This window comes from Myotis daubentonii, chromosome 5 (genome assembly GCF_963259705.1).
Source record: "Myotis daubentonii chromosome 5, mMyoDau2.1, whole genome shotgun sequence".
Taxonomy (NCBI): Eukaryota; Metazoa; Chordata; class Mammalia; order Chiroptera; family Vespertilionidae; genus Myotis; species Myotis daubentonii.
The window spans coordinates 38,736,163-38,762,121 of NC_081844.1; the positions used below are offsets into that span (position 1 = coordinate 38,736,163).

Genomic DNA, 25,959 nt, shown 5'->3' on the forward strand with positions numbered 1-25,959 from the left:
CTAGCTGGGCATGAAATGTATTTTAAGTGTGATTAAACAAGATAACATTTAAAAATTGATTCCACCAAAAATTCTGAAAATATAAAATATTCTCACTACAATGGAATATTCTCACTAACTGGAATAAAAGCTTCTTGGAGCTGACAATAATGCTCCCATATTTTAAATCTTCCACAGCAGGATTTTGTATCTTGTGGAGAATCATATCGTTGTTGAATTTATGTACTGGGGAAGGGTCTGGATAAGTAAAGCCACTGATAACATTTAAAAAATTATTCTACCTACCAAATGTTTTACCTAAATTTATAGGAAAGAATTTTAAGGGGTACCATATTCAAATAAAAATGAGAAATTTCAGCATTATGAGGATATTTTACAAAAGCAGTATCCTCCTATGCAAATTTATCTTTAATAATATTACTGCTTATGCTGGCATTGTGTCATTCTCCAAAATAATTCTCTCTCTCTTTAAAAACAAAAAGAAATCTGATTTCTTCTATCGTCTGTCTCAAACATACTCCCACTCATACCCTTCATCCTTATTTGTTTCCCCTAGATTTAAGGAGAATTGTTTAGATTTGTCCTCTAATCACTCTTGGACATGACATAGTGTCCTGGGTATTTGGGAATGTTTAGGAGCATTTTAATTCTGTAATTGTATTATGGTCTCTTCACAGTCCTCTTTATCCTAAACCATTTCCTTGAATGTGAAGTTATAGGGGTAGGTGGTGTCACAGGTTGCTAGGCAGATACTATTTTGTATGCTTAGTTGTTTGTTTTATTTATGAAAATAGCGAAAACCATGTACCTGAATTTGGCAAACATTAAATTGTCTAAAGATATTAGTGATGAAAAGCAGCAGCTTCTTGTCTCAACAATCCTTATGCACAGTTCTACTTCTTTGAAGTAAACACTCCAAAAGTAAAATTGGTTAATTTCTGGTGAAATATGTCTGATTGCTTTCTGGGACTTTTACAAACAAGGCATTATGAGATGCCTTTGCACTAACTAGACTGCTAATTTAATGCCTCCATTCTTACATTCCACCTTTTCTGTTTCCCCTTTCTGCAAAATAATCTCTTTTCTTCCTGCAGGGACAATTATGTTAATTCATCTTAGCTCTCTTTAAGCCCCTGGTTTTCTTATAGAGCATTGAAGAAAAACACTGCATAGTTCAGGAAGGATTGAGTTGATGTGCCTGGGTGCTAAGACAGGTTTAGTCTCTCTCTCTCTCTCTCTCTCTCTCTCTCTCTCTCTCTCTCTCTCTCTCTCTCTCTCTCTCTGTAGGGAAATGGTTTTCTGTTGCTTCTCTCTCTGGAAAGGCAAATCTGACAGAGACATCATTGCCCTGGCCAGCGCACTGCTTTTAGTGAGTGCTGAGTGCTGATGAGGCTTTGGTCTGAGCTCCTCCAGATGCCAAAACAGAGAAGGCTTTAGTTTTGAGTATTGTCATGGAGCCTGTTTTTCCCAATCAAAAAAGTTATTTCCCTTCCTTTTTTTTTTTTTTTAACTTCTTACAAACAGGAGATGACTAAGTTCTGAGGATCTGATGCACAGCACTGTAACTAAAGTTAATAACACTGCATTATATACTTGCAAGTTGCTAAAAGAGGAGATTAAATGTTCTCACTACAAAAAAATGTAATTTTGTGCTGTGATGGAGCTGCTAGTTAATGCTGCGGTGTAATCATACTGTGATACGGAAGTGAATCAAATCAACACATTGTGTACCTTATTTGTGCACAATATTATATGTCAATTATCTATATATATAAAAGCCAAAGTGACTGTTAGGACCAAATCATCAGAACGACCGGTCGACCGGTCGCTATGATGTGCACTGACCACCAGGGGGCAGACGCTCAATGTAGGAGCTGCCCCCTGGTGATCAGTGCGCTCCCACAGTCAACCTCCCATGGTCCCTCCCCCTGGCCAACTGCAATTGGCCCCAACTGGGACTGGGCGAGATGGCCCCAATTGGCCCCGATCACCAGCCAGGCCGAGGGACCCCACCTGTGCACGAATTCATGCACCAGGCCTCTAGTATCTCAATAAAGTTAGAAAAAGAAGACAAAAAGTCAGCACTAGTTAACAGAACCATACTATTTCCAATCACCTTAATAAACTATGTTTGCAAAACTAAAACCAAAAAGTTATTTCCATTCCTTCAAAAATGCTATAGTGCTAAACCCCAGGACTACCCCTGCCCTACAGGAATATGGATGGGAGTCAGGGAGCTTTCTGAGACAGGTGCCTGTGGTTTCTCCCTACAGGCCCTTGCAGCTCCTCACTTCCTTTCCTATAGATGACCTTAAGCTTTGTGCCTCCCTGGGTCATTCTTTTTTATTATTAAATTTATTGGTGTGATAGTGGTAAATAAAATTATATAGGTCTCAAGTATACAATTCTATGATACATTATTTGTATATTGCATTGTGTGCCCACCACCTGAAGTCAATCTTCTTCTGTCACCATATACTTGTCCCCTTTACCCTTTACTACTCCCCTTCCCCTTCCCTCTGGTAACCACTATAGTACTGTCTATGTCTGTGAGTCTCTGTTTGTTGACTTTTGTTGTTTGTTTATTTGTTACTTTCAGTCATATCCCACATATAAGTGAAATCATGCTTTTTCTGTCTGCCTATTTCCACCTAAAAAAATCTGAAAACATTTATTCACAAAGATATGTGCACTTCTATGTTCACTGCAGCATTATTTATAGTAAACATGATATGGAAGCAACCTAAGTGCCTGTCAACATATCAGATAAAGGAGATGTGGCACATGTATACAATGGAATACTACACAGCCATAAGAAAGGATGGAATACTGCCATTTGTGACAACATGAATGGATGTTGAGAATATCATGCTAAGTGAAATAAGTCAGACAAAAAAAAAAACAACTCAAGATCCTTGGGTCATTCTTAGATCATTAGCTCCCTTCTCCATGTAGTCCTAACCTACATTTATTTTAGGCTTTGCTCTGTTTTCTTCTTCCTTTTATATTTTGTCATTAAGCTGAAGATGAATTTCCACCCATTCTCTTTGGTATTAGATGTTTGTTTCATTTTTATTTGGTAATAAAAATTTTATGTCTTCAGAGAGAAAGAAAACTGTTTAATCCCCCTCTTGAAATAGAAGCGTCCAGGAGTCCTTTGGTATTAGAAGCCTATAAAAGTGCATCCATAGATGATAAAACATTATTTCACAGACTACTTTACCAGCTTTTTCTGAATTTTACTTCTTCCCTTTGATCCTCTTGTTTGGGCCCTCAGTTGATCTTTGACAACCCTTGAGTCTAATTTGGATCCAGGCAGAAAGTACTCAGTGGGCAATTACCTGATTATGTCTTCCTCTCAAACACTGACTGCATTTTTTTCATTCTATCTCCAGTGGCCTTTATCTAGAAATAACATTGTTTGCCTTCCAATGTCTTTGTGGTTTATGTCTTTTCATCTGTAATAGTTCTCTATATTAATCCCTTTCTCCCACATCACAAATTCTGTTTTTAAACAGTCGTTTCTGCTACAACGCATTCTATCCACAGAATGGCATGTGTACCAGTACTCATTTCCTGCCTGTATTTTTTTTCACTGAAAGTGTTAACATTTTAACTATTTATATCTACCCAGACACTGTTATTCTTTTTTTTTTTTTTTTTTTTTTTTTTAATATATTTTATTGATTTTTTACAGAGAGAAAGGGAGAGAGATAGAGAGTTAGAAACATCGATGAGAGAGAAACATCGATCAGCTGCCTCCTGCACATCCCCCACTGGGGATGTGCCCGCAACCCAGGTACATGCCCTTGACCGGAATCGAACCCGGGACCTTTCAGTCCGCAGGCCGACGCTCTATCCACTGAGCCAAACCGGTTTCGGCGACACTGTTATTCTTGAATATAATTCACAATTAACTTTTAAAGGCATGTCTTCGACTTGCATTTTTACATGATATATGGTCCTTTTACCAAGAAGAATCTCTAGTAATAAGCCTTTCTAAAATTGTAGATGTGCATCTGGAATATCCATAGATTTAGATTCTGCTTTCTATATTTTTAGGCTTTCTTTTATTTTATTTTTAATGTATACTTTCTGTAGTAGTTATGTGTGTGTGTGTGTGTTTTTCACTTCTAAACAATCTCAAACTAACAGAAGATTTGCAAATATTGCACTTAGCTATTTTCCCCCAAAACTCCTTGAAAGTAAGTTGTTGACCTGGTGCCCCAACACTTGAGTGTATCATATAAACGAGAACATTCTTCTAAATAACCACCATCTACCCATCAAAACAAGCAAATTAACGTGGATGTATTGTTACCACCTAATTTGTGGACCCCACTCAAATTTTATCAATTCTTTGAATAATGGCTTCATTGCAAATGAAAGAATTTGGAAATAAAATTGATCTAGAATAAATCTTGTATTTTATTCATCATTTATCACATTGTCTCCTTTAATCTGAACCTGAAGATTATTCTTTCTATAACTGTCAGGATGTAGGCACTTAAAGAATATTATCCCTCTACTGAACAGAATGTACCTCAGTTTGCATTAGTCTAATGTTTTCTCATGATTTGGTTTAGGTACTACATCTTGACAGACATATCACAGAAGTGATGCTATGTTCTTATCAGATGGTGGATCATCTTAATTTTTACTATGACTGGTGGTATTTACTTTAATTGGTTAGGTTGATGCTTGCCAGGATATATCTTTATACATATACATATATGTATAAATACACATATATACATACAAACACACATATATGCATATTCATATATATTAATTTACATCTAAATATTTACTTCTTTATTTTTTAAATATATTTTTATTAATTTCAGAGAGGAAGGGAGAGGGAGAGAGAGATAGAAATATCAATGATGAGAGAGAATCATTGACCGGCTGCCTCCTGCACATCCCCTACTGGGGATTGAGCCCACAACCCAGGCATGTGCCCTTGACCGGAATCAAACCTGGGACCCTTTAGTCTGCAGGCCGACGCTCTATCCACCAAACCAAACCGGCTAGGGTAATTCTTTATCTACTGAAAATCATGAGTTCACATTGATATTTCCAATCCCATGGGTTTATTCTAGTTTCTGAGTTTCCATATTTTAACTTCCTCATCTGATAGTAAGAAACTTGGCTCCCATTATCCTTCATATAATCAAGATATTGATCAATATGTAATGAATCTCCCTAGTCAGCTGCCATTTCCTCTCCTGCACAGTGCCCGGGGGTCCTGTTCAGTCTCACCCTCCACGCCTGGATGTCCCCATGTGGACACTGTCCTTACCCTTCTCTGGTTCTAATTACCCACACCAGGCTGCATCACTATGGCAACGTTCTTCTCACTCACTCTGGCTCCGTCATCCCATGCTATGTAATCCTTCTCCAAGGATGTCCTTCTCATCCTGTGTAGGTTATCACACTCCTGCAGCCAGCCCCAGCATGGGAGCCTTATTTACTCTCCTTGACTGAATGGCTTTAGGATTAGAAAGGGGATAAGGGAGGGGCAAAATGATCTGAATCCTATTTTTCTCCCATAATTTTAAAACCTTTTTCAAGTATCTAACAAGTAGGTTATAATCTGGATTTAAAGTAATCAAATACGTGTTTGTTAATTAAAAAATAAAATATCTCTCTTTGTGACATCACTACATAAAATATATATGTATTCAAAATAAAAAAATTAATCACTAAACATAATTTTTGATAGTTCATCTTTTAATTGCATTCTTTGTCTATAAAAAGGCTGAGGCTTTAATACAGCATTATGTCAAGAATTATTTAGAGTCATTTTAATAACCATTTGGGTTCTTATTTGTCCCTTTGTTTCCTCTTGGTCTGCCCAGTGAACAATTTCCCCAATGTGCATGGCAATAATATAATTGTCTAGGCTTTGCATTGGCCTTTGCCATTTTGCCTTTATCCACCTCTGAATTTAAAAGCCATGTTCTATTTCTTTAAAAAACATCTAGAAGAAAACATACTGCTAAAAACATCTGCAACTAGTGTCATTTGCTTTTCAGGCCAGCGATGGCTAATGTAATGAACAATTTAAAAGCACAATTTGCCATATGGATGGTATAGCAGTTATTTGCTCTGTTGCTAAACATAGCAGTGTGTTAGATGAATATAACAGCTTTCACACTGGCATGGAGAAGAAGCAGATTGGCCAAGGACTGCTGAAACAGGTGCTCTCTGTAGTGGCAATAGAAGATTTACAATCTTCTCAGAGCTTCATTCTCTACATAATTTTTGAGTTATACATATCCATAGCTAGGGTAGAAAGACTACTCCAAGATTCCTGCCCTGAACTGACATAGATCAGAGCTTCCAGTGTAGAATACAGTGCTTTATAAACATGATAGTACTATATCCATTTCATTCCCTAAATACCTTTCCACTGTCACTGTTCTTGATCAGAGCCATTCCACTTCCAATCTGTACTATTACAATAAATTACTAACTATTGTCTCTGTTTCTAAGCTTTTGCTATCCATTCAACCATTCGCCATGTTGTCTTGGTTCACCACACTCCCATGATCAAGAATCTGTAATGGCTCATTCATGTGCATTAAGTCAACATCAAATACCTTGGTGTCACACTGAAAAGGTTCCATGACCTGGGGCAAAGCTATTTTAAGAACAATGGTTTTTATTTCCAAATTGTTTCATACTCTAGTACGTTTTAAAATAAAATGATTTCTATACAAGTGAAATATCTATATATCAATACAGATGTATATATCTTTCAAGTGAGTGTCTGCTCTATTTTTAAAATTTGGAATTAAGGTTTGGTGCCTGAATCCACTCACCTTTCTTTCTGCTGAAGAAGATACTATTGTATAGAATAAAACCCTACTATGCAAATCGACCAAATGGAAGAATGATGCGCACTGACCACCAGGGGGCAAATGCTTAATGAAGGAGCTGCCCCCTGGTGGTCAGTGCACTCCCACAGGGGGAGCGTCACTCAGCCAGAAGCTGGGCTTGCCAGTGGGCTCATGACTGGAGAGTGCAGCGGCAGTGGATAGAGTCTCTCCCACCTCCACATGGGGACCGGGCCTAAGCCAGCAGGCAGACATCCCCTTAGGGGTCCTGGACTGCAAGAGGGTGCAGGCTGGGCTGAGCCCTCCCCCCTCCCCCCCACAGTGCAAGAATGGGGACCAAATAGCATTTATGTCTGCTCTAATAACCAGGTGATGAACACATCTGTTAACTGATGGATTAAACAATAAAGCTCAGGCCTGATATCACTGTGATTTGCTTTACTACCACATGAAATTTAGATTTGGAAACAAAGCCCACTTTCTGCTTTTAAAAAGAGCATTTTGCACCTGATTGCAGGCATGTTGGAGGGGCAAGGGTTGGAATCCTTCATATAATGTTAATCATTAAGTTCCCAAATAATAGTGAAAGCCTCGATTAGTCACTTCTTTGATCATTACTCATCTGTGGATACATGCTATTTTCCTTATTGTATTTATTGGCTTTACTATGCAAGCCTTGGGTCAATGTGAGATACCAGCTTCACATTTTAAGGAGAATACAAATATATCAGAGGAGTCCTCTTAACATAGGACTTAATACTACTGCTTTCACTCTCAGTGCCAGATGGATAAAGTGATATCTATGATTCAGACAGCACAGTATATGGTGGCAAGTGGTAGTCAATGATTTATTGATTTATATTCATTTCTACCCTGCTAGAAGATAATTTCTCTGTGTCCTCTTCAATTTTGGTGTGCACAGGTTTTATATATTTAGTAAAAGAATGAATAAATGGGTCTGACAAAATAAAATTCTTGGCTTTATGATGAATATTAAATCAGGCACTTACAGGGGCCTTCTAGAATGGTGGAGTGAGTATCTTTGTGAATTCACTTCTCCAAAAAAAGCAACTAGCCGTAGTCCGTATGGCTCAGTGGATAGAGCGTCAGCCCTCAGACTGAAGGGTCCCAGGTTTAGTTCTGATCAAGGGCAGGTACCTTGGTTGCAGATTCAATCTACTCCTGGTCCCAGTCAGGGCATGTGCAGGAGGCAACCAATAGTTTCTTATTGATGTTTCTCTCTTTTTGTCTCTCCCCCTCCTTTCTACTCTCTCTAAAAATCAATGAAAAACTATCCTCAGGTGAGAATAAACAATAACAACAAAAAAGCAACAAAAACACTGGCAAAACTGTCATAATTAACCTTTAGAACTCTAAAAGTTAACCCAAAGCCTGAAACACTATGAAGATGCTAATGAAAGAAAAACTGATGAGTTTCTCCTAAGGACAAAGGGCATTTAAATATGGCCCCGCTCCCCAGGTCCCCAGTAGCCTTGAAAACCAGCCACATCTCCACCACAGAAGCTATAAAACCCAGCAGCCTGGCAGCTCTTAGAGACCAGATCTGGAGCTCCACAGGAAGGCCATACCCAGAACTATGTTAGTGTTGGACCTTCTGGCTCTTACTCCAGAGTCGCATTCAGAGGGCTTGTCGTTATTTTATTTTACCTGGGAACTCCCTCAGTGGGAAAATCCTATCATCAGGGCGTTTGTGGCAAACGATCACAGGAAATCACAAGTTGGGCAAACAAGAGCTTGAACAAAAATTTTAGGAGATTTGGGAAATGAAATGCCCATAGGCAGCTTTGAAAAGTTCTGATATGTTCTTGTGGCTCTTAGAGGCTACTCACATGTGTAGGGCTGGATGTGTTTCCAGAAAGTTCTAGGAGGACCCCAGTCTCTCACCTCTGGCTGACCTGGGACCCTGTGCAAGCAGGAAGTGAAGGGTAAAGCATGAACATCAGAGACATGCCTCCAAACAAACACAAAGTCCCTTGGCAAAGGGTTGGAGACTTACTCATTGAGGAAATCTCTGATGACTCATTTGTTGACCAGTAAACTCATGGGCTGCACATTCTAGGGGAATACAGGCTTTATAGTATTAGTCCAGGTAAGTCATTAAACAAGAAACAGCAATAAGAAACACCAGCCCTGGCTGGTGTGGCTCAGTTATTTGGGTGTCCTCCATTCATGGAAAGGTTGCAGGTTCAATTCTGGTTAGGGCACAGCCCTCAGTAGGGGGCGTTCAGGAGGCAACAGATTAATGTTTTGATGTCTTGCTCTCACATTGATATTTCTCTCTCTAAAACTCAATTTAAAAAATATTTTATAAAAAAGTAAAAGAGCCCTGGCTGGCTTGGTTCAGTGGATAGAGCGTCGGCCTGCAGACTGAAGGGTCCCAGGTTCAATTCCGGCCAAGGGCACATGCCTGGGTTGCGGGCTCAATCCCCAGTGGGGGGTGTGCAGGAGGCAGGGCATCAATGATTCTCTGATTCTCTCTCATCATTGATGTTTCTTTCTATCTCTCTTTTCTTCTCCCTTCCTCTCTGCAATCAATAAAGAAATATATATGTATATATATATACATATATTTAAAAAAGTAAAAGAAACACCAGCAATGACAAAACACTGTCAGGTGGAAGCGGGAGGTCTGGTTTCCAGAACTGACAAATATTTTCTAAAGTACCCACATTTTTTAAAAAAAGTATGTGACAAGTCCTTTGGTTGATCTCTTACCCCCTCAACCCCCGCCTTCCCTCATAGGCTGGACAGTCTGTTGGATGCTTCTATGTCTCTGGTTCTATTTTTGTTCATCAATTTATGTTGTTCATTATAATCCACAAATGAGTGAGATCATGTGATATTTAGCATGCATATGAGCATAACCAATGGACAGAGACAGGGGAGGTGGGGAGGGCATGCGCTGGGGGGTGAGGGTGGTCCGGAAGAGGTCAATGGGGGGGAAAGGAGACCTATCTAATACTTTAAACAATAAAGGATTTGAATAAAAACTATGTGACATGCAAAGAAACAGGAAAATATGGTCCATACATGTGGGAAAACATCAGTAGAAACTCCCCTTTAGAGGCTCAGATGTTGGATTTACTAAATATGCAGAGCCTTTAGAGATGTCTGCATCATGGAGACAGACCGAAAGAGGTGAACAACGGACCAGCATCAGTGTTCAAGGGAGACTAGGAACTGTGGTTTGTGATCTAGATTATTTCACAGAATGATTGCCTTCAATCTGAAGCACCTGTGTGTATACATATATTAAAAATATTCTTTAAAAAAAAAACTATTAGTGAGAAGCATGAAATTATTTGAAAATATTTTGGATAAGTACCTAAATAGTCCTGATGTTGTAATCTCTGTTTTCAGGTCCTCCAGTTAATGTCACATGCAACATATTCATAAACAGCTTTGGCTCTATTGCTGAGACAACCATGGTAGGCATGTTTCCTTTGTAATAACTTTCATACCAAAGTAATTGATAGTCACATTAATGGCAATTTTTCTGCTAATGTTATTTAATTTAAAGCCAAAATTAACATAATGAGATTTTAAAGGATAAAATTAATGGTGTAATTAAATTGTGATCAACTGCAAGTAAAAATGTCTCATTTAGAGATGGTATATTGTAGAATAAGTGTAAGTGAAAACGAGATTGGTTTTTCACACTTCAGGAATTAAGTACCAAATCTCAAAATAAAAACAAAATTCTATCATGTGACGTATTTATTCCTTTCCAATGCTTTTTAGTAAGCAGATATAAGCATAGCAATAAACAATTTTATGTTTAATTATTTTATATACTTATAAATGTATTCATAATATTGTTTTAAGTATTCTATTTGATTACTTTTTTCAAATAAGTATAGTATTGTCTCCAACATCATAAATACTTTGCAAACAATAGTGTATGCTTTAACTAAACTTGCTGAATAAACACTTCATTACCATGTAATTGAGAACATTTTACATAATTATTAAAGTAAAAAATATATTATTATAGAACAGATTTATTCTGTTTTGCATTTCATAACTTTCTCTAGAGATCACGTAGCTCTTCTTTGCCTTGTAGCCTTTACTGTGCACTTTAGCTAAAATAAAATGCAGACGTAGGCACATGAATCACTGCATATCTATAAAAGTGTCTAGCAGGCAACTTTTTAAAATTGAAAGTATGTATGGTGGTTCTTAAATTACCTAGAATTATACTCCATTTCTAAATTTAACAAGTATAATTTGCATTAATTTTCAAAGTTGATTTTAGCTAAAATAGAATATGAAATACTTCAAGATTTATTAGCTTCCAAAACCATTAAGTAGAGAATTATGCTCATGCTCATTTTCTATATCTCAGAATGATTTGATAGCGAATTTCTAAGGAAAAGTAATCTAATATACAAATGATTTTGTGGGGGAGTGGAGTGTGTGTATGTGTGTGTGCATGTGTGTGCGTGTGTGTGCGTGTGTGTAGAGGATCTCTCTCAACAGGGAGAGACTGTTCAGGCACCATCTAAAAAATTGGTCTTTTCATCATGTATGTAATATATAGCCATTTAGCAGCATCTCTGTGTTTTTATTTAAACACTAGGGGCCCGGTGCACAAAATTCGTGCACTGGGTGTGTGTGGGGGGGAGTGTCCCTCAGCCCAGCCTGCCCCCTCTCACATACTGGGAGCCCTCAGGCGTTGACCCCCATCACCTTCCAATTGCAGGATCAGCCCCTTGCCCAGCCTGACACCTGGGCCAGAGGCGTCAGGCCTGGACAGGGGACCCTCATTTCCCCCCATCACTGGTTCTGCCCCCAGCCCAGGCCTGATGCCTCTGGCCCAGGCGTCAGGCCTGGGCAGGGGACCCCCAGACCCCTCCGATTGCTGGCTCTGCCCCTTGCCCAGGCCTGACACCTCTGCCAGAGGTGTCAGGCTTGGACAGGGGACCCCCATCTCCCCCCGATCACTGGCTCTGGCCCCGTCCAGGCCTGATGCCTCGGCCAGAGGAGTTGACCCTCATCACCCTCCGATCACCAATCACTGGATCGGCCCCTTGACCAGGCCTGAGGCCTCCGGCAGAGGTGTAAGGCCTGTGCAGGGGACCCCCAGCTCCCCGCGGTTGCAGGCTCCACCCCTGCCCAGGCCTAACGCCTCTGGCCTAGGCATCCGGCCCGGGCAGCGGGGATCCGCAGCTGCAGCGGCCCCGAGATCGTGGGCTTCGCTTTAGGCCCAGGCAAGGGACCCCTAGCTCCTGGGACTGCCAGCTTCGACTGTGCCCAGCTCCCATCGCTGGCTCCACCCCTACTTCCTGCTATCACTGGCCAGGGCGGCAAAGGCACCTGATTCTCCGATCATGGCTGGGGGGCAGGGCAAAGGCGGCCCCAGGGTCGCCTTTGCCCTGCCCCCCAGCTCTTAGCTCCCCCCTGGGTTTCTGATCACTGTCAGTGGCAGGGGGCTTCTTCCTGCTTTCCCTTTCGCCTCCCTGCATTGTGCCTACATATGCAAATTAACCACCATCTTGTTGGCAGTTAACTGCCAATCTTAGTTGGCAGTTAATTTGCATATAGCCCTGATTAGCCAATGAAAAGGGTAGCGCCGTACGCCAATTACCATTTTTCTCTTTTATTAGTGTAGATTAAAAGCATCAGCGGAAAAAAACAAAACTGACTTCACATATTTGGGCATTATATAGAATTATTTTAACTATCTACACTAATAAAAGAGGAAAATGGTAATTGGCGTACGACGATACCCTTTTCATTGGCTAATCAGGGCTATATGCAAATTAACTGCCAACTATGATTGGCAGTTAACTGCCAACTATGATTGGCAGTTAACTGCCAACTAAGATTGGCAGTTAACTGCCAACAAGATGGCGGTTAATTTGCATATGTAGGCACAATGCAGGGAGGTGAAAGGGAAAGCAGGAAGAAGCCCCCTGCCACTGACAGTGATTGGAAACCCAGGGGGGAGCTAAGAGCTGGGGGGCAGGGCAAAGGCGGCCCTGGGGCCGCCTTTGCCCTGCCCCCCAGCCATGATCAGAGAATCAGGTGCCTTTGCCGCCCTGGCCAGTGATAGCAGGAAGTAGGGGTGGAGCCAGCGATGGGAGCTGGGCACGGTTGAAGCTGGCAGTCCCGGGAGCTAGGGGTCCCTTGCCTGGGCCTAAAGTGGAGCCCACGATCGCGGGGCCACTGCCACTGCAGGTCCCCGCTGCCCGGGCCGGACGCCTAGGCCAGAGGCATCAGGCCTGGGCAAGGGGCCAATCCTGCAATTGGAGGGTGATGGGGGTCAATGCCTAAGGGCTCCCAGTATGTGCGAGGGGGCAGGCTGGGCTGAGGGACACTCCCCCCCCCACCCAGTGCACGAATTTCGTGCACCGGGCCCCTAGTAGTATATAATTAACATTAATGTGAGTGTCTGTGTTTGTGCAAACACAGAGAACATGTATGTATTTGCTTGTATAAGCACCATGTATTTCTGGTGCAATTCTGACCCTAAAGTGACTATAGTTCTGTTTCAGACCCCTGGAATTGGTTGAATATATGACCAATTTATATCCTGCAATTGTACATAACCACTCCAAATTATCCTTATATATAAAAAGCCAGAGACCATCATGACCGAAACAACTGGACGGACTACTGAACAGCCAGCTGCGTGGGGCAACCAGGCCGGCGAGGGGGGTGGGGGGCAGTGAGGGATGACCAAATGACCGAACAGCAGGCTGCATGAGGTGATCAGGCCAGCTGGGGGGCCAGTGAGGGGCAACCAGGCCGGGGGGGGGGGCAATTGGGGGCAATCAGGCAGGCAGGGGGGCAGTTAGGGGCAATCAGGCAGGCAGGCAGGTGAGCAGTTAGGAGCCAGCAGTCCAGGATTGTGAGAGGGATTTCCGAGGGGTCCTGGATTAGAGAGGGTGCAGGCTGGGCTGAGGGGACCGAATTTTATGTACCAGGTCTCTAGTAGTAAAGATAAAGGAATCTCTGCTGTCTTTTTTTTTCTATATAGACTCTCCAAATTGTATTTCTAGCCCTGGCAACTTTCTCATTTTAATTGCTACTATATACACTGTACAGTCCTGAAAACCTGGAAAATATGTTTATGCTTCCTCTTTTGCAAGATCATTTCCACAAAATACTTTTGATGGCAATAGTCAGAAAGGTTTACAGCCTTACTTATCCTTGTGGTGTGGAGGAAGGGAGTTAGAAACAAGAGGAGACATAGCCAGATTTCCTTATTAAATCTGAAAGATTCTCAGATTCCTGAGGGCCTCTGCTTTTTATGACATATACATTAGTCTGCCACTAAATGGTTATAAGCACTAAGTGATTATAACAGACAATCTATAGATGACTACACCAGCTAAATTTCTTACCTTTAATCATTTTGGACAGATTTCCTTTATAGAATAGTATCATACATAAAGCTTGATACTGTTCTATACATTCTCACAGTGACCCTCACACAGTTTTATTTCTTCCCTTCTTTAGTGTAGAAATTCCTTCCAGCCTTACATATTCCATCATAATGGATTTTCTTTGAAATCATTTTTAGACTCTATTATTCTCCTTTTCAGAGTCCCAAGCAGCATCAGTGAACATTAATTAAACACTCCAGAGGTTAATTATTATAAAATAAACTAAGAATTATAAAATTGAGATGTCCACATTGGTATCTTTCTTTTTAGTCTTCCAAACCCCAGATTCAATCGTTGTAAAATATTTTAATGGCATCAGATAGATTAGCTACAATATGGTGTCCCTCTTTATAGGAATAGAGAAAATTTGAACTTGTTATTTTATTTCTATCTTAAGAATCATAAAGTATTTTGCTACCACTTGATCAAATTAATGTAATTTAATCTTAGTTCCCACCATCACAGCTCTACAAACTAAACTTTATGCCATTGTTTTATTTGCATAATATTGCTTAATTTTTATAAGCATATCAATATATTTTTAAACATTCTCATTTGTTAGGCAAATGTAGTTTACTTTTTATAATACAATAAACTAATTCATTTAAGGTAACATATTAAAATTAAGAGGAAAGAATTTTAATTTACCTATAATCTTTAATGAATAACATTATATCTGAGAACTTATATCTCAAATAGAACTAAGTAATTCTCCCAATTTACATATATCTGCCTAACAAAGTTCTTAACTGTTTTTAATGTTTTTATTGACCAAATATATTAAGCTCCCTCTGATGATCTAGTCTCCATTATATTTCTCCCCATTTTAAAATCCAGCTTTAGTCCCATTTGAGGTAATTATTTGATTCTTGAGAAAGTTTCTCTAGTAGATATTTTTTATTCTAGCCATTTTCTAAAAACTAAGTAATTTTAAAAATTAAGAAATTCAAATTTGAACATATTTTGTATCTTTTTGCACCAAAATTTTCAAATATTTATGTGCATTTTTAATAGTATAAACTCAAATTTTTTAACTGTTAAACTCATCCTTTCCCAATATTTCTCTAACTTATTATAGTGCCAAACATTCTCACTTTGAGTACAGTTTTATTATTCTCAACATATTGCCATCAATTTTTTTCTCTAAGTATTATGGGAACTCTAGACTTCCCTATTTCCCTCACATTTGAGTTGTGTGTCATTGTATATAATGAGCTTCTCTAAGGCCTTACTCAGCCTCCATTATTCCAAGTTTACATTCTTCTTAAGCAGAAAATGATTTAACAACTATTGGAAACCATAGTTCTTAAAAAATTTAAATAAAGCTGGTTTACCATCATTGGGGTCATTTTCTTTCCTGTTGATGACAGAGGCGTGTCTATTTTGTCTTTTAAACCTGCGGAGACCAAAAGAACTCAGGAGTGTTTTTTATTGCTTCTATGAAGGGAAGCTTAAGATCTCCACATTAAGTGACACTTACTAGTAAGTGAAAAACACTCCTGCAAACCTGTGATGAATTGTGGATAAGGCTTATATGCCAGGATGAAAACATTTGTAAGTTGCATTTAAAAAACAACAACAAAACACCTCATATATGTGTATGTAGTAGTTTGGGTGTGTATATATAGCAGTATTTAAAAATGGATAAATTGGCTGAATCTTCTATCTTCAGAAAACAGATGGCTCTCCATCTTGTTACCAATAAGAATTAGAGAATTGCTCTGCTATGTGCTTTAAGTCAATATTTTCTCATTGAACCATTACTTTTCACCAGTTCCCTTAGAATAAAGTACTTTTCTAAAATAAAAAAAAATTAAAATAACAGGTGAGCTATTTTGGTATAAGAGTGTTTTAGGTGCCTGTATACAGCAATGTGTGGTGGGGTTGGGTGAGAGTATCTTGAGGGTCTGTTTGAGCTCATAGAATTGCTCAAACTCTACAGTGTTTCAATTTTCCACACAAATGATAGGTGCATATATGATGATGACAAGCTTTTTTTTTAATGCTACTTTATTTGGTTGTGTATATATAGCAGTATTTGGTTGTGTTAGGATAACATTTAATTCCTTGCACTGATTTATCAAATAGACTCCATTGACATTCTATAATTTTAATCCAATTTACCTTCAAGTTCTATCTTAAAAAAATACTTTGTTTAAATACATGGGCATTTTATTTAATTTTTTTGTAATTATAGGCTCCATAGAGCAGCAATCCACTCTGATATGTTCATCACTAAACATTAACAAAAAGGAGAATTCTCAGAACAAAGTTGCTCTTAAGTATATATTGTGAAATACTCAAACACACACATGCATATCCTGGCTAACAAAGAATATTTTTTCCAAAAAGAGAACTTTGCTATTGTGTCTTTGACACAAGTGGATAAACTCTATTTTTCCTGCTTTGTCATATGGTCTGTTTTTGCAGTTCTGAGTCCTGGTCACTGACTTAAATTGGTGCTACAGTCTCTAAAATATGAGCTAAGTATCTAATTGTACGATCTTATGAGTATTGCTAATATTGCCCAGATGGATTTGGCTTTTTAATTCAAATCTTCACATGTAATTTTATAATCTTTCCTCAAAAAGTGTTCGCTCTTTTAGCTATATTGATAGAGAGATAAATTCATTAAAAGCACTAAAATTTTGTATGGATAGGTCTCTAAGATAAGAAATTAGAACTCCTATTATATAGTGCTTATGATCTTTGAAGAATAATGTCTAAAAATAAAATATTATGATGCAATTATTTCAGGTATCAACTAGATTTTACAGTAATGGCTTTTTTTTTTCATGATAATTGAAAGGAAATGTGTGTAATTTAAAGGGAAGTCCATCTTTTCTGTCCTTTTGTAACCTTTCCCCAAAATAAGTTGGTCCATTGTATCTATTACCATTGAGTTTAAGTTCTTGTAAAAGTGCATTCATTTTATGAGGGCCATAATAGTGTTCAGGGACTATTCCAGCGTAATTTATATTTCTAGATTTAAACATGTTAATGTAGCAGATGATGAGATAGATGATATTCCACTTCCTTTTAGAATAGCCTGAAAGCATCCTGCTATCCTTTTAATAGTAAGATTATGTCTGTTAAGATCTTTGCCCCACTGTCTTACTTTTCTTACTTTGAGTAATAGGTAAAGCCTAGCCAAATATAACGATGACATTGGTCTGGAAGATTTTTTAATTTCAAGCATGAGTAACTGGCGACTGGCTGTCTGAATGTGTTCTGAACTATCCTTATAAGCATGAATCAGAAACAGGGCATATTTATGGGAAAGGTTGCAGAAAGACGCATGAAGGTTACACATCCTGGTGACCCCATCAAAAAGGTGAATAAATCTCTGCCTGGTGCCGTCGTCCCCGGGGCCATCTTTTTAATCTCTGGCTCTCAAAAAGAAACTCTGCAGATCCTGTTCACACAGGTGCAATTTCTTATGAAGCATATCGCAAAGAATAAAATTGTTTACTTGTGCTGCGGTGTCATGGTGTCATTAAAACAAACAAGATATGTAAAAGCATATTTCCAGTTCTATGGGGGGAAAGTGCCGAGGAGAAATGGATGCTGATGACAACAGGAAGAAAAGTGTCTGGGGAGGAGGGAGTTGTCAGGCACATATTTCTGTATCTTCTCTTCTTTATTGGACCATGTGTCTATGTAGAGTTTTCTTTCATTCTAGCTAAGTCAATTGAAAGGTTAATTGTATTTTGTTTAGGTATTTGAAACATTTGAGTTGGAAAACAATGAGGAAGATTATAGGGCTGATTATAGTGTCAAAGACATATGTCACTTAGTGCAACCCTCCTCTTTCTACCTTCTGTAAAGCTAGTGTGTAATGCCAAGTGATTGTTATCTGCACGTGGTCCTCTCAAGAGGAAGACAGGATATAGCATTCACTGTTGCCAGATCAATTAAGCATGTTTGTTGGCCACCTACCATGACACAGATGTGATCTGATTATTGTGAATGGTTCCTAGCAATGGTGCTCATCTTCATGGAATTTATCATCCTGCACCTTTTCCTCTGAGAATTTGCTTTTCTGAAAGAATGCACTCCAAAATGTAATTTCAAGCTCTACTGAGAAAATGGGCAGCAAGATGGGGAACTGTGTTCTGTAAGATGATTGGCATTAGTCATAATTTGTTCCTTACTCATGGATTTAACACGTCAATTAGTGTTAAGTACGTCGCAATCAATTAAAATTGCAAATAGCTCTTCAGCTGTAATGCTGAATCTCTGACTGATAAATGAGTGAACATTAACACCAGTTAGAGGACGCGTTTCTGTGGCTGCGATAAAACTAGCAGCCTATCTATAAAACAAGCCACCCTAACCATGTTTCAGATGCACTCAAACAAGCCAGATTGACAGGGATCTGGGCTGTGCCACAAGTGCCCTGTCAAATAGAACAGTTGCAGGCAAAAGAGTTAAGCAGTCCTGCTGCTTAGGTATTCAGTTAGAAAATGGAAAATTCCTATTTGACATATATATATATTTTAGAGGCCCAGTGCACAAAATTTGTGCATGGGGTGGGGGGGCAGTCCTTCAGCCCAGCCCGCACCCTCTCCAATCCAGGACCCCTGTGGGATTGGGCCTAAACTGGCAGTCGGTCATCCCTCTCGCAATCTGGGACCACTGGCTCCTAAATGCGCACCTGCCTGCCTGCCTGCCTGATGCCCCTAACTGTTCCCCTGCCTGCCTAATTGCCCCTAACCACCTCTACCTGCCTGCCTGGTCACCCCTAACTGCCCTCCCCTGCCGGCCTGATTGCCCCTAACTGCCTCTGCCTCTGCCCTTGCCACTGTGGCTTTGTCCAGAAAGAGGTCCAGAAGGATGTCCAGAAGATGCCTGGTCTAATTAGCATATTACCCTTTTATTAGTATATCCTATCTAATAAAAGAGAAACATGGTAATTAGCCATGCCTCCGCTACCCTTCCCATTGGCTAATCAGGGCGATATGCAAATTAACTGCCAGCCAAGATGGCGGCCGGAAGCCAGGCAGCTTGAAGCGAACATGAGGCTTGCTTGCTTCAGTGATGGAGGACTCAAACATTCCCCGCCTGCCTCTGCGGGCCTCTGAGCTTGCAGTTTGAAACATTGTTATAAATATAGAACCTAAACAAAACCCCAGAAACCTGCTTTCAGCCAGCTGGGATCTCAGAGCTGGAGTTGAAACAGTGTTTCGATTATAGAACCCAAACAAACCAGATACCTGCTTTCAGCAGCAGAGGCCTCAGAGCTGGAGCCAAGCTTCTGAGCTAAAGCTGGCCCAGAATAAAAAAGAAAAAAGAAAAAAAGGAGCAGTTGGGAGCTTCAGTCATCCACCAGCCTGAAAACAGCCCTCAGCCCTTCACCCAGACTGGCCAGGCACCCCAGTGGGGACCCCCACCCTGAAGGGTGTATGACCAGCTGCAAAGAGCCATCAGCCCCTCACCCAGGCTGGCCAGGCACCCAAGAGGGACCCCCACCCTGATCCAGGACACCCTTCAGGGCAAACCAGCCAGCCCCCACCCATGCACCAGGCCTCTATCCAATATAGTAAAAGGGTAATATGCCTTCCAGCACCGGGATCAGTGGAGCTGCGAGGCCTTCCGGCACTGATATCAGCATGACATGGGGCAGCGCCCAAACCCCCTGATTGCCCTGCGGCTCTGTGTGTGCCAGGGGGCGGGGCCGCAACCTCCCTATCCACCCTGCTCTGTTCGTGACAGGGGAAGGCACCCTAACCCCCTGATCAGCCCTGCTCTGTGCCTGATGGGGGAGCTCCCTAAGCCCCTAATCGCCCTGCGGCTCTGTGTGTGACAGGGTGCAGCGCCCCAACCCCCTGATCGGCCCTGCTCTGTGGGTGATAGAGGGCGGCGCCCCAACCGCCCCCCACGGGCCCTGCTCTGTGTGTGACATGGTAGAGCCATAACCTCCCCATCAGCCCTGCCCTGAGTGTGACAGGGTGCGGCACCCCAACCCCCTGATCCTCCCTGCTCTATGTGTGACAGGGGACGGTGCCCCAACTCCCCTATTGGCCCTACTCTGTGAGTGACGGGGGGAGCTCCCCAACCCCCTGATTGGCCCTGCTCTGTGTGTGAGAGTGGGTGGTGCAGCAAGCTCCCCATCAACCCTGCCTTGAGTGTGACAGGGGGCAGTGCCCCAACCCCCCAATCAACCCTGCTCTGAGCGTGACTGAGGGTGGCATCGCAACCTTACGATCCACCCTGCTCTGTGTATGACAGGAGGCGGCACCCCAACTCCCCAATCAGCCCTGCTCTGAGCCCGACCAGGGGCTGCACCTAGGGATTGGGCCTGCCCTCTGCCACCCAGGAGCAGGCCTAAGCCAGCAGGGCGTTATCTCCCGAGGGGTCCCAGACTGCGAGAGGACAGAGGCCAGGCTGAGGGACCCTCCCTCCCCCCCGAGTGCACAAATTTTTGTGCACCGGGCCTCTAGTGTATATATATATATATATATGTGTGTGTGTGTGTGTGTGTGTGTGTGTGTGTGTTTAGTACTTCAAGTTTAGTACTTCTTGTTTTAAAAATATAAGAAAGATGGTTTTTCTCTTGATCTCATCAAGGAGGCTTGAGAACAAACTATTTGCTTTATGGGAGAGTATGAGGAAACCGACTTAATAGCACGTATGTATTACTATAATCTACACCATCTTCTTAAAACTCTCCTTAGGACTTTCTTGGACTATTGCCAGCACTCCAGAGACTAGCTAAAGCCCAAGACAAATAATCCTGCCACAAAGGTCTCTTTAGGTTTAATTAACAAAAATCAGCTTATAACATCTATCAACATTAAGCAGATAAACTGCACATATTCACAGATAAGTCCTGGGCAACCTTTATCTGTGAAACCCATTCCATTTCTGTACAGGTGATAATGAAGACTTATTTTTCTTCTCAGGGAAGGGAAGACATTTGGGAGTTCTTGCTTCTTCAAGCCCTTACTGGAATTCTTCTCTCCACAGACTTTCAGAATTAGTGAAGAATTCCTCTCTACTTTCCCCTCACAGAATTCTCATCTCCTCTCTCCACTGGAGTTGCCTCCATCCCCCTAATGGTATTAGGCAGGGATGTGGCTTCACTTACAGACTTCCAGGAATCCAGGGGCCTGGCATGCGACTCTCCCCCAGAAGTAATAAGAGAACAGCCAGACCCCTCTCTAAGCTGATAAGATTTAACCCTTTTCTTTGGTGGGAGCCATTTTGTTTGCTTTAGGTTGTTGTTCTTTTACTGTTTTTGTTTTGTTTTGTTTTTTGTTTTTTCTAGAGTCATTTCTTATCCTCATTAGGGCTTCCTGGAGTTTCTGCTCACACAGTCTTTTGACAATCATTTACCATTTTAATATACCTTGTATAATACATTTGTTAAGCACTTATCCCAGAAGCAGCTACTAAAAAGGCTAAACATTTTTCTTTCTTAATTGAATTTATTGGGGTGAAATTGGTTAACCAAATTATATAGTTTTCAGGTATACAATTCTATAAAACAGCACTTATATATTGTATTGTGTGTTCACTACCCAATGTCAAGTCTCCTTTCATCACCATTAATCCCCTCTATACCATCTTCTACCTCCCTCTCCCCCTTTTCCTTCTGGTAATCACCATACTCTTGCTTTTGTCTATAAGTTTCTTTTTTATTTTTTTTTCTTAATCCTCATTTTTTTCACCCAGCCCCAGAGGCTGAAAATTTTTATTCTAAATATATTTCACACTTTATCATACTTTAACTTGCTCTAAAGATAATTGCTATTCCTCACCCATGCACTATAAAATTAAATATGATTAATCAAAACTTGACAGCAGAAGTGAATATGCTCTGCATTCCTTTTTTGCTTTAGTTTTCTCTAAGGCAGTGTTTCTCAACCATTTTTTTTTTCATTATGCCTCTCTAAGGAGTCTTTTTTGACATTTTTTCCCCTAATTGCCCTCTCCATGAAGTTTTAATACTTCCTCTATAGTGTATATCTGTTTATATACTCTATGTAGATCTTTGAATTATACATATAAGGAGTAAGATATTTTTCACCCACCAAGAACCAATTATTGCTCTCTTGGGAAAAATATTGTTCTATCTGAGAATGTGTTCTCCAAAGTATATATTTATAGGGGTGCTCCTGAGTACACTTGCCCAAGGCCAATATTTCTATCCTCATTGCTTGGTAGCATATGGAACAACAGGAGAAAATAGGTCAGAAGCACTGGGTATTCTTAGGGAAAAGAGATATATTTTATGCCCTCTAGCTATTTGCAAAACTATTCATACATGTGGACTGGAGACTAAATTATATTCTCTCTTTATTAACATATGAATATCTTCCTTTTTATAAGATGTTATTTTCCAAACATTATGTGTGCCCCCTCCCCCTCACACACACCTATACTAACTGCAAGTACATTCAGATGTGTTTCAAATTTATTTTCCATGTTTGATACAAGGGCCAGATTTGTTTCCTTTTCTGCTTCTGTGATAATATTAATGTTTTCATTTTACTCATATAACCAGCATTGCATCATATCTTCCACTATTTGGTAAAACCATTCTCAAAATGATTTCCCATGGAGTTCATCCTCAAGCCTGGCCCAGTGGCAACAAATCTTTATGAAATACACATAATACATAAGATATTACTATCATGGCTTAGCCAGAGGAATGTCCTGTAAAGATGTAGTTTACTAAAAAATTGGTCAATAGATGATAGATAGATAGATAGATAGATAGATAGATGATAGATAGATAGATAGATAGATAGATAGATAGATAGATAGGTAGATAGATGATGGATGGTAGATAGATAATAGATAGATAGATAGACAGATAGATAGATAGATAGATAGATAGATAGATAGATAGATAGATGATAGATAGATAGATAGATAGATAGATAGATAGATAGATGATAGATAGATAGATGGATAGATAGATAAGCTTCTCTTTTTCCTTGTTAAGGTTGTATAAGAGTAATTTTTTTACCAAGAAGAAACTGTGTCTCAGGTAGATTCCTGAGAGGGAAAGTTCTTCACAAGACATTTTTAAGAACTTCCTGAAAACTTCACCAAGAACTTGAAGGTCAACCCGTCTATTAGTAAAGCTTCCAGGAGAGAGATGCCAGGGCCCAGACACCCGGCCTCTGCTTGTTCCCATTCCCACCCCCATAAACCAGGATATGGCTTGGTGGTACTATTTTCAAAAACATGCTGCAGGTTACAGATGCTTGGAGTTTTACAAATCCTCCCAAGTCTTATCATTCCAATACTAGAAATTTCACTCTCTCCCATTTGGACCCTAACATTCACATATGTCACCCTGCAAGTGAGTGAATATAATGCACTTTTTAGTTTAGTAGCCCAGAGGGCCATCCTTTGACTCTAATTTTCAACCATACAATCCTTACCCCTAAAGCTACAGAAGGTACTCTTTGAGAAAAATCATGACAAATCCCTGGCTCTCCAGCCATACCTTAACCTACAAATTTAAATTTCTGAGCTGGATATTTTTTTCTTTTAATTCCCAGTATAGACAAAAGCAGGCATCTCACTTTTCATTTCTTGAATCCTTTATGCCTATGTCATTATATTTTGCTATGGACTTTTAGCACTTGGTCTGCAAAATGATATACTTCACTTTAGATGGTCATAGGTAAAAATTTTTGTAAATATCACCACTGGTTTCTATGCACTACTAGTGTTCTCTCCTTCAAGGATTGAAATACACATGACCTTCAAAGACAAGCAGGCCAAACAGTCCATGGTTCTCATTCTTGCAGCTTACCACTGGTGACAAATGGTGGTCCAGCTGGTGCTCAGTGGCTGAAACAGAAGCTACTTCACTGCCCTGGCATGTGTGGCTCAGTTTGTTGGAATGCCATCCCTTGCACCAGAAGGTCATGGTTCAATTCCTGGTCAGGGCACATACCTGGGTTTTGGGTTCGATCCCTCCTACGGTCAATGTTCCTCCTCCTCCTCCTCCTCCTCTTCCTCCTCCTCCTCCTCTTCCCCTCTCTAAAAATCTATGAAAACATCTCCTTCAGATGCATGGTGAGGGATTAAAAAAAAGAAAGAAATCTGGGCTCTAGCTGTCAGGTCTAAGTTAACATCAAGCTCCAAAAGAGAAGAGCTTGATTATGTTTCCTCTTGATCAAACGATCTGTTAATTTAAGAGGCAGGTTATCTACCCCACATACAGTCAACATGCAAAGGTGATGCAAGCCTAGGATTAACTGCAATAGACACTCCCATTTAAAAAGTGAGTAGGGATGAACCCTAGCAGGTTTGATTCAGGGGATACAGCGCCGGCCCATGGACTGAAGGGTCCCAAGTTTGATTCCAGCCAGGGGCACATGCCTGGGTTGCGGACTTGATCTCCAGTGTGGGGCATGCGGGAGGCAGCCAATCAATGATTCCCTCTCATTATTAAGGTTTCTATCTCTTTCTCCCTCTCCCTTCCTTGCTGATGGTGTTTCTACCAATTGAATTCTCTTACCATTTCTGTGGGCTTCCTATGTGTGTTACCATTTTGTGAGCTTCTCTACCTTGGACTGGAAGTTAAGATTCTGTGTGAAAACACTCTTGAAATGCATAGAAACCTTTTGCTCTGGTTGAGAAAATTTATGAAGTAACTTTTCAATCTTCTGAACTATATACAGGGGTTTCACAGCCATACCCTTGAGATGTTTACCCTGAGTCCATTAAAATGGTGAGATTTTGCTTGGAATCTCCTTAGCCAAATACAATAGTCCATTAGTTGCATTTTCTATTTCCCACATTATTGAGATGACAGTGTTGCCAAACTTTCTGCCACCACAAAACAAAGGTGTTGGGGGTTTTTTTGTGTGTTTTTTTTCCATCCTCTAATGATAATTTCCTCCTCATCCTTTCAGCTATCCCCAAAGTCTCCAAAACCTTCAAGCTTCTGCCTGTTGCCTGGTCCCAAAGTCCATTGCACCTGGGTTATTTTCTTACTGCAGCCCCATTTCCAGTTACCAAATCTACTTTGGTTGTTGCTGCATAACAAACTACCCCCAAACTGAGTATCTTATAAAAACACATTTTCGTATAGCTCCTAATTTTGTAGGTCAGGGGTTTGGGCAGGTCTCCTGGGCCTTTTGTACATGGTTACAACAGAAGTCACTCAGTGGAATTCAGCTGGGGTGAGCATAGTCCCTGAGAGGAAATAATCTGCCAACTTCAAAGAGACCTTGACTTTGAGATGATACCATTTGTTGTAAGCAGTATATTGTGTATCATGCAGTGAGAGCTTAAGGCCTGGATGGAAATTAGGGAGATTTCACTTTTTGTTCCTGGCCTTATAAAATGGGATTGGTAAAGACAATTTATTCCACATGTTCTCATCAGTTAAAATAATTTTGCCATCATGAAAATATCCCAGTATAAATTAAAAGATAATTTTATAGAGGAAGTAATATATCAACAGGTTCAGAAATGGACCAGGACAAAACTATAATGTAGAAGTAAAATAATCACATTTAAGTGTTTCTGAAAGTTTTATCATCTACATTGTGCTAAAACCACCATAGGATTTGCATTTTATAAAGTATACATGCACTCAAATTTATAAATTCAAATAGAAAAGCACAGCCACAGGTTGCCAACTATTTTATGAAAAGTAAAAACTTAAGGAATTGTGACAACTTATCTTTTGCCTGTCATGATACCCTATACCCAAATACATTTAAATGTGT

General features: G+C 40.3%; 1 protein-coding gene across 2 annotated transcripts in view; it reads left to right on the forward strand.

Moving 5' to 3' along the window:
* Positions 1 to 25,959, forward strand: part of GLRA3 (glycine receptor alpha 3) — a 134,150-nt gene that overhangs the window by 26,106 nt on the left and 82,085 nt on the right. For both annotated transcript variants that reach the window (XM_059695290.1, XM_059695291.1), the window contains exon 3: positions 10,224 to 10,291. In XM_059695290.1, the coding sequence (XP_059551273.1) occupies positions 10,224 to 10,291 (68 nt within the window). The remainder of the gene's footprint in view (positions 1 to 10,223; positions 10,292 to 25,959) is intronic.